Consider the following 10,310-nt stretch of genomic DNA (forward strand, 5'->3'; position numbering starts at 1 on the left):
TCTGAAATATAAATAGGCCCAGGAAATCAGAGTTTTTGAAATATTTCTTGAAATGTTTCAATTGAAATACTTCTTACAATATTTATACAATGTTTCTAGAATATTTTTATGAAATATTTCAATTGTTTCAAATATTTCAAATTATTTTAAAATATTTTACAAATGTTCACGAAATATTTTTCAAATTTAATTTAATTTAAAATCAGTTAATTAAAAATATTTTGAAAATAACAAACAAGATATATTTCATGCTCTGTAGACATATTTTTCTCTTTAATCTTGTCTCTTTAAAGTTTCAAGAATTTATGGCGCACAGCCACCAATGTTCTTTCTATTGCCCCTGCAAAAGAAGAGAATCCAAAAGGGATTCCTTCCTCGTCACGATCACACGTCCCACGATTCACACGTCGTAGCATTTGTACTTCCTCCCACTTCCCACACGTTTCACGAAGCGGAGCCTTTCCAGTCCTCCTTGATCATGTCGCTGGCCTTCTCGGCGATCATGTACGCTGGCGCGTTCGTGTGACCGGCGATTATGGTCGGCATCACGCTGACGTCCACGACCCTGAGCCCGTCGATCCCGTGCACCCGCAGCCTATGATTCACCACCCCCGAATTTTTCCGGCTGCTCATCCTGCACGTGCCCGCGTAGTGACCCAGAGTCGTCGACACGTGACGGGCGATACAGGCCCAGTATGCGTCGCTCTTAAAAGCGACGTGCTTGCATCCCGGAAACGGTACCGGTAGTAGCGTGGTGTTGAAACGCTTGAACGCCTTCGTGGAAGCTACTTCGATCGCCTGCGACAAACCATGCGAAAAAGAACGTATTAACAAATTGAAGAACGACAAAAGAATGAAAGATGCTTTAAATACAGAATATAATTGTAAATGTGTGAGGATAATGAAAGAAGATATTGTAATGCGATATAAGGTAGATAAAGAAAAATCTTAAAGTAAATAGAGAATAGAAAATGATAAAAAAAATAAAAAATGCTTTAATTATATAATTCTAAATGAGATAATGAGAGAGTACTGTAATGCAAAAAGTAAAGTAGATAAAAAAAATGGCACGATAAATGTAGAGAATGACAAAAGAGTGATGAAAGAGCTACTTTAAAAATAATTCTGAATGTATGAGATAATAAGAGAATTCTATAATGCAATATAATATATAAAAGACAAAGAAAAATCGTAAGATAAATGTAAAATATATTAATGTGTAAAGAGGCTCTTTTCTTACGTACGATCTTTATAGCTTGCACCATTGTATTCAGATCATCCGCGTGACCGTAATAATTGGTGTCCACGATCGGCGGGTCCCACGGATCGTTGCTTCTTAAGGTGAGTCTACCGCGACTCTTGGGTTGCAGAAGCACAGGTACGATCATGAAGCTGTCGAGGCCCTTGTAATCGCCGTAAACCTCCTTGTCAAATTCTTCCGTTAATCCTAGTAGACCGCGATAGCTGCCGGAAATATCGCCGGCTAACGAGCTTGCGCCTAACACCAACTCGACGTCGGGATATTCGTCCTCCGACAGCTTGCTCACGTTAACGGGAAAATACGTGTTGAAAACGTTTCGACTTACGGTGATAGACGTTATGTTGGGAACAGCTGCAAGAAGATTATAATGTAATTTTCATCTGAGCTAACTGAGCTTGAAAAATTAATGGCAAAAAGTCAAGCATTTGTTTGAATATATATAAATATATATGATTCGAGTATCTTATTATTATAAACTTTTAAATTTAGTATAAAAAGCTAAGTAATTTATATGAAAAAAAATAAATTTCTTGGTTCTTTACAGAAAAAAAGGAATTGATCTTCTTGAATTTATTTGCTTAAAAAATGTCGACTTGTGTGATGGTAAAATACTTACCATACTTGTTCTTGTGCGTATTTACACGCTGGTTGAATTTAAACTTTGACTTTTCCTTCTGCGTTTTTTTCATATAATTATTAGCCTTGGTGTTAACAAGAGCTAACGCTTCGGCGCCGCCGGGTATCGTTAAAGGACCAGTTCCTTCTGTCAGGTACTTCATGAAATTAGCTGGATTCGAACCCAAACGTGGCTCGACAATGGTCACGCTCTCGTTGACTAGGAACGTTAAAGCCGACATGCTCACGTGATCTTGTAAATTAAATCCCACCGGAAGGTCCTCAATCACATCGATGCCCAATGTATTCAAATGATCCCTTGGACCGATTCCGGAGAGCATCAATAACTGCGGTGAACTTAAAGTACCTGTAAAATTCGGAAATGTCAAATGAAAGGCTTCATTTTTAAAAAATTTGCTCTAAATAATGGGCTGAATTAAAGCAATTTTATAAATGTAAAAAAAATTTCCATTTTCGAACATATCATATTTTTTGAACCGTGTTAATAAACACTGGAAAGGTGTTATTTTGTAAAAGTAGATAGAATAAATATCACATATGCCGTTAATACATTTTTTCCGTGTATATATTTATTTTTAAAAGAATAATTTTTTTATAAAATACTTTATCAGATTTTTCAGTGCTGATCAAGTAAATTAGCTTTATAATTTGAAATTGCGCTTTGTTCCGTAACTATATTTTTTAATGATACTCTAAATATTTACCTGCGCAAAGTATAATCTCCTTCGTAGCAGAAACGAAATACGTTTTATGGCCCTTCGCGAATTGGACGCCCACGGCTTTCTTTGTTTGCGGATTAATAACAATTTTCGTCACTGTCGAGAGCTTGGACAGGTAAAAGTTGGTTCTATCGCGAATTGGCCTGAGGAAAGCCTTGTTGGCGCTGACTCTGTGACCGTTTCGCAGATTCGCTTGTACGGCTGAGAAACCGATGAACCTATCGCCGTTGTAATCTATCAGATCGTAACCGAGCTCTTGGCCAGCCTTCAAGAAACGTTCCCTCAGAGGAGTGGCGTAAGGAGGAGTCGTGACATCCAGATAACCGTCGTATCCGTGATACCTATAACGAAAGAAGAACCGTATTATACAAGATTCAGGAGGAAGAATGTAATATTACCGCTTAAATATCTCTGAATCACACGAATATCGCAATATAAATTATTTATATTGTAAATTACACGAATTAACGTAATCGAAAAGATTCGCGGCAAAGAATAGAATAAATTGCACACACGATTTCATCACGCACCTTACGTCTTTTTCGATCAGCCTGCACCTCTCGGACTTGATGAAATACGGCAGCACGTCCTTGTAGCTCCAACCGGGATTCCCGAGCGCCTCCCAGCCGTCGTAATCGGCCGGCGTGCCTCTCGAGTAGATCATGAAGTTCACCACCGAGGTGCCACCGACCGCCCTGCCGATCACCACCTTGCAACGGCCGTCGACCATCGAGAGACAGTACCCGCCGCGACCGTGGGCGTCCTGCGGCCGCGGCTTGCCCTTGTACACACGAGCGTAGTCCGTGATGTGGAAAATCGATGCCAGAAAGGGGATATCCGTGAGGAAGATCTCGTCCCTGCCCTGTTCGAGCACCAGGACGTTCCAATTGGGATTCTCGGTCAGGCGATTCGCGAGCACGGAGCCCGCCGAGCCGGCGCCGATCACGAGAAAGTCGAAAGATGGGTGATGTCGCCCGGGCGTCGCGTCCTCGTCCTGCACCAGATCGTTCGGCGGTGGAAATCCCGCGAGGAAGTGGTGCACCGTCTCGAGAATAGCCGGCGGTAGAATCCCACCGACGTGCCCCAGAAGCAAGACCGTCAGACAGGACTTGAGCATCGTGAATCCGATCTTTATCTCGTGCGAGAAATAAATCTTCGCCAAGCTTCTTTTGGATATATTACACCATTTATAGCTCTCTTTATCATTTACATTCCATTAATCTCTTGCATAACGATTCTTTTTGTTGTGGAGTTTCTTTTTTTAGAAAGCTAGAACCTTGACAGTCGCATTGAGGTAGGTCTTTATGATCATTCGTCTTGAATAATTTTGATTAAGAAACGATTGCCAATTTACATACGTGACTAACGATTTTTTCGGTAGTCGTACTTTCAATCGGCAGAACTTATTTGCATTTTATTTTAACAACTTACTACGATTACGTGTCCATCGTGATTTAATGCAATCTTTCTAGAATCTTGATGTATTGTGACTCCGTATTTTCCATACAACGTCGATATATATAATACCTACGATATCTATACCGCAAACGATCCTCAAACACAATTTACGTATCCTCGATCGTATAAATCTTTGTGATTAATTAACAGAAATCAGCAAATTGTGGCGCACCGTATGACACTCAATTCTGCTATTGCGTATCACATCTTTGTAATTCTTCGCTTTGTTAACCATCAACTGCGGTGTCTCTCAAAGTTGCACTGAAGAAGATCCGTAGATCTGCATAGCATCAGGGTCGACTGCGTCAGCATTCAAAGTTCTTTATTTTACGATCATGACACGATTGCGAGTCATACGAAGTAAGATTGTTCGAGAAGCGAATGTTAATCAGCGGTTTCAAATCTTGACACAATGATGCCATCGAACGCGCCTCTCCTGCATTCCGTACTCCGGGCTTATCGACATTGGAGAGTACATTGAAGAGTGGTACATAGTTCGGGTGTACCGAACTCTCGCTCTCCCTCTCTCTCTCTCTCTCTCTCTCTCTCTCTCTCATAACGGATTCCAAATCGATAACGTATACTTATCGTTGGCCATTTAACTTAATTATCATTTGACTCTTACTGTGAACGCAATCTCCGACGGAGCTCTTAAACTGTCGTAACGCGTCCGCAGAATTCTTTCCATGCGTGTCTTTCATACAGTTCCACATATGCACAGGCAGAGTGTATCTTTCCCTCATTACGCAAGTCCTCGGTATATTTCTTATTACATTTTCGATTATGCGATTATTGCGTGCCCTTCTTCTGATTTAGTAAGTAAGAAATGTTTACGGTACATAAATGTAGACGTGGTGATGTCGCTTGCAATATTTCCAAAGGCACGAATTGTACGAAGACACTTTAGTAAAAAATTACAATATTGGCGGGTGATTGGAAGAATCGTGTTTATCTCGCGAAAGTTGCTCGAGTACTGAAATCGAATTGAACCTTCGTGGTGGTCGTTCTCATCTGCATTATAATTGGGCGAAAGAAAGAACCGGCAAGGCCGACCACTTTTGGCATTCTTATAGAAATAGAAACATCGCACGCCGCTATAAATACGGCGATAAACTACTTCTTGCACAACTCTTGTTAACATTTTTCCGTTGTATTTAATTATTGTGTAGAATTATTATATAAAACGTATATACAGTATTTATAATTGATATAAATGTAACGCTCGAACTTTAAATAAAACTAAACAATTAAAGCTATGATAATTAAAATTTAAAATATTATAAGAGTAGAGTACATATATCTGTTGTAATATATAATTATATATTATATATAATTTATATATTACTTTACATATATTTATATATTTTTTATGTAAATTGCAATTTAACTTTGACATGTTATTTATATTTTTTGCCCAAGCTTATATTATATTTTAAAAATCTTTTATTTAACTTAAGACTTTTGTTACTTTATCATTATTAATTATTTTTCATTAATTTTCAGATCTTTTAATTAAAATAAAAACATTTTGATATAAATATTGTGAAAAAAGAAATAAAATATAAATTATAAATATTTTTATAGAATATATAGAAAAGGAATGTATAAAATAGAATGTATCTGGAGAGATATATGTGTAGAATATGAATTAGGCAAAATATCAAGTTAACATTTCCAAGTTGAATTGCAATTTATATTCGCGGGAACTAACGTTTAAATCTCCAGCGATATCGTTTATAAGTGGAGAAGAAATTCCGAATGGTGATATTAGATAAATCATTGATCAAGGTGCGGCATCCGAGGCGAAAATACCAAAGGCGTACAATATAAAATCTTAAAGGAACCAGTCTCACCTGACCCACATAAGCAATTACGAAATGTGCTCCGTACATGGGGTATCTGTATTTGCACCTTTGCCGCACGCAGAAGATAACAAAGTTATGCAATACATGTTCAGAGATATACATTATAGGTATCGCGCAAATCTAACATTTAAAACCAATATAGAGTTTCGTATGTGTTCACGTTTTCGTACATACAATTCTCATCGTCGCAAAGAAAAACAAAGCAAAAACATAAGACTAATTTTCGCAAGAAATGTCAGATTACAATCATCAAATTACAATAATTTCAATTTCTAACACATTCGTATCTCAAATCTTCAGATTTGAAGTTTTAGGAATTTTGTGAAATTATAATTTTTGATATTTTTAATTAATGCGATCTCTTATTTGATTCCATTTTCCTTAATTTATCGATTGTTATTTGTAAAATTTATATTTTTATTAGGGCAATTAATCTCAATAATTATAAGTAATGCTATTTAATTAACAATGTCAATTAAATATGGTAAGATAAAAACGGCATTAAAAAATGTATTGATTATGTAAAATTAATTGACATTTCATAACTATCGGTACTATACAATTTTTTCTCATATAGAAATTTTCTCTTTTTACTATAAAATTTTTTAATCTCAAATATTGACAAAGGAGAATACAATCAGATAAGAGATATGTGTAACGCAATAGCTACAATTACCTTAAAAATATTCCGCATAGCAACGAGCGAATAACAGTGATTATGCCACGCATTGAGGAAATTTTGAAAACGCAAGGCTACAACGCAATACGCCCGATCTTTGAGTCGTCTGCATTTGACTCAGCTACACGGAAAGGACGATTGTTTGCTGAAATATTTAAAATTTAACTGTACAGATTTGAAAATAATTTTGTTGGATTAACAAAATTATATTAAAAATTCAAGTATGAGCAATGCTGCAAAAAATTTTGATGAATTTTGAAATTTTCTAATAATTAATTCGAGTTTTTAATATAATTATTTTCATGATCCAACAAAATTTTTCAGAGCTGTAGCTAAATTTTAGACATTTCAAAAAAATCGTTCTTTCCATCTGTGATATACAAGTATTTCATATCTGATTAAATGCTTAAAGTTGATTTTTGTCAAATTTTACAGTATATACAAGAGTTTTATATATATAGTATATATATAAAACTTTTTATAGACTTTTTAGAGTTTTATATATATAGTATATATATAAAACTTCTTATAGATTTTTTAGAGTTTTATATATATAGTACCTATATATATAATTAATTTTGATTAATAAAATTAATTTTGATATTTTGACTTACAAAATATTAATCAATAAGAATTTAAATAAATGACAATAAGAGAAGTTGCGTTGCAACATTAGCAGAGGAGAGATTAATTAAAATCAAGAATAATGAAATTAATCATCCGTAAAATAATAAACTGTGTGAGTACTATTTACAAAATCTAATCCTAGTTAAAATCTCATGAGCTTTTAACATATTGTTGTTTAGACAGAAAAAGGGATACTTATTTTTTTATATGTACTCTTACACACTTTTAAGGAGTGGAACGCCACTTACAAAAAATTAAATTATTTTGTTTCAAGGTGAATATCTTTGAAACTAATAAGAGAAGAAATATATACATGGTTTTAAGTGTACTTTACAATAGTAATAAAAAAATTTATTTTTATTTTTTTTATGTACCACCGTTCAACATTTTTTCAAATTTTCAATTTTTTTTGGTAATTAAATTAAAAGTTATAATTAAAAGATATTAAAATTATTTTAATACGAATTTAACCATATAATGATAAAGTTATTTTCTAAAATATTATTATAATGAGAATTAAAAATCTCTATATTCGCACAGTATCCGTACTCGTTCACTCGCTTGATCTTTCGTATAGCACGTTCTGCTCGCACAATAGTTGTTAACGTCATTTTTTCGTGAAATAGATAACAATGGAGACAAATATATTTTATGATTATACAATCTGCGTACATATAACGAAAGTTTTTATCATGCTAGACGACATTTTAATTGTGGAAGAATATTATGAAGAAATATCAGGATTCGCAACCACTCGAACAATTATGGCGGATATATTAAAAATGATTGAAAGTTCTTCGCGGAAAATCACTGTCGAATATGTTTTCAAAGTCTCACAAAGTCTACAATTATAAGTTCGTTCCGCAAGACAATCGTCGAAATAAATAAAAAAGTATTAACTGACTGGCTGATCTGTCTCAACTATTTGATAACCGTTTCGCCAAAAATTGCGTAAGGATAAATATTTTCGTTCATGCATGATCATGTGGATCACAATAAGTTGCTTTCTTGTTAGGCAAGTGTTACCCGCGTGCAAGCTATCATTCTATATTAATACAACTCATCCACCGAAGATAATGCCCGTGATTTCCGCTCGGTCACAGGCATTGCATTCTCCCGTCAAGTGCATTACAAATGCATCTACAAAAATTGTAATGAATGTCAAGTACATTACGAATAAAACCACAAAAATGCACGTCATGTGCATTACAAATATTTACACAAATGTGTGATGTGGATGATATTTCCACAGAATATAAAAAAGAACCAGTTGAATATTGGAAAAGTGGTAAGTCAAAAGCCAAAAACAATAGAATCTGTGAAATCAAGGTATCGGAAAGTTTCATTAGCAAGACAATTGCGACAATGAAGCAACAACTGAATATAAATAGTAATAGAATAGAATAAAAAAGTCGAGACGAATTTCAACATATACGTTAGATAAATTTATTGAAGCAACGGTAAAAGGAGCAATAATTCACGATATTGATATTAAACGATGAGCTTTACAAGCGTAAGAACAAGAAAATTTACCAGGGTTCACAGCATAACACGAATGAGAAAGAAAACAAAAAATTGAAATGCACGTCAAGTGCATTACAAATGCACCCACAAAAATTATAATGCGAGAAAGTAAGTTAGTGGGAGGGATATTACATATTACAATTCTACATTAATTAAATCCAAGTTGATCGTACCCTCAGCTTCATGTTGAGAAAGTCTTATGAGATGATGAGCAATTAAAAATGATCCAATTACCTCGTGGCAAGCAACTTTGTCTTGTCACGTCAAGTGCATTACAAATGCATCCACAAAAATTGTAATGCACATCAAGTGCATTACAAAAATCTACAATGCCAAAATAACAAAACTAAACAGACCAACGAAATGACAATCCGATAATCAGACAAATACAGTGAGATTTCGTGTAATGCCTAAGAGAATTAGTTCTGTTTAATATAACGGTTTTATATATGTACGACTTAAACAGTTTTAGTATTTAATTTATATATAAAAAAATTTTTTTTAAAAAAGAATTTCCAACTTACCGTTTTGGTATATTAACTTTTTGACTTGATTCATCATATTTGTTCTTGTTATTAAGTTCTTTTTACATGGTTTTAGTCGGTAATTTGTAACTATTTATTCGGTGTTGTTTTATTCGGAAGATTGACGGATCCTAATTTAAATCTAATTTTTTTCCTATGATTTCTCGTTTCCTAGAAACCTCCATGTTAAAAATATCTTTTCAAACTTATACGTTAAAATCATGGATTACCGCACATATTTGTAAGAGGACATCATAAAAATGAAAGGACTAAGCCAGGATCCTCCAAGCCGATTAATACCATCTTGATTGTTACCGTTGCGAATAGTATTTATAATAAGATACGAATAATATGTAAGTTATGTTTTTTATATAATGCGTTACCGCCTACCTCTCTGAAGATGACCACATATTTAGGGTCGAAACGTCAGAGGTTTTTTTGATACTGTTTTTTGCATTGTATTTTGTCGATTATTCTTAATTTATTTATGTTAAAATTATAATCACTTAAGCAAAGTTCACCATGCTTTTGGCTCTTTAACGCTCCTTCCTGATATTTGAATTGTTTATTCGTAAGAGCCTTATCCGTTACAATTTTAAGTTCTGTTTAATATTTTTTAAAGTATTTAATACTTAAGTATTTAATATTTTATTATTATAATACTTTAAGTCTTTAATACTTTTTTTTGCTTAATTCTTTTTGAGCATGCTTTGCATTATTAAAAATAATTTTTCTTACACCGATTATTTATCAAGATATTACAAAGCATGGCATTGCTAACATAAAAATATTTTTAGTGAATTATTTAGTGTCGCTGGTTGAGATTTGAACTTTGTCAAACGATATTGTTCAATCATATTCCTAAACAAAAACTACAAATGTCGTCAAGTGCATCCATAAAAATTGTAATGCACGTCTTATTGTATCTTGCGAGATATACAATACATAAAGGACATTTTCGACTTGAGATAACTCTTTAGATTTAGGCCTTACGTTGATACTGAGCCCAAAATGTAA

At 34.1% G+C, this 10,310-nt stretch overlaps 1 protein-coding gene and 1 long non-coding RNA gene across 2 annotated transcripts in view; both read right to left on the reverse strand.

Moving 5' to 3' along the window:
* Positions 1-157: 157 nt before the first annotated feature.
* On the reverse strand, positions 158-5,296 carry LOC105451649 (glucose dehydrogenase [FAD, quinone]-like). Its single transcript, XM_011692220.1, has 5 exons — positions 3,147-5,296; positions 2,602-2,957; positions 1,878-2,243; positions 1,245-1,612; positions 158-798 (listed from the first exon to the last, which is right to left on the reverse strand). Exons 1-5 carry the CDS (start codon positions 3,731-3,733, stop codon positions 445-447), a joined length of 2,031 nt encoding a protein of 676 aa, XP_011690522.1. The 5' UTR covers positions 3,734-5,296; the 3' UTR covers positions 158-444.
* A 3,962-nt stretch (positions 5,297-9,258) lies between these two features.
* Positions 9,259-10,310, reverse strand: part of LOC105451648 — a 6,309-nt gene continuing 5,257 nt past the window's right edge. The window contains exon 2 of the long non-coding RNA XR_974606.1: positions 9,259-10,306. This is a non-coding gene — a long non-coding RNA (uncharacterized LOC105451648). The remainder of the gene's footprint in view (positions 10,307-10,310) is intronic.

The sequence above is a fragment of the Wasmannia auropunctata genome, unplaced genomic scaffold (assembly GCF_000956235.1).
Source record: "Wasmannia auropunctata unplaced genomic scaffold, wasmannia.A_1.0 LD336048.1, whole genome shotgun sequence".
Lineage (NCBI taxonomy): Eukaryota > Metazoa > Arthropoda > Insecta > Hymenoptera > Formicidae > Wasmannia > Wasmannia auropunctata.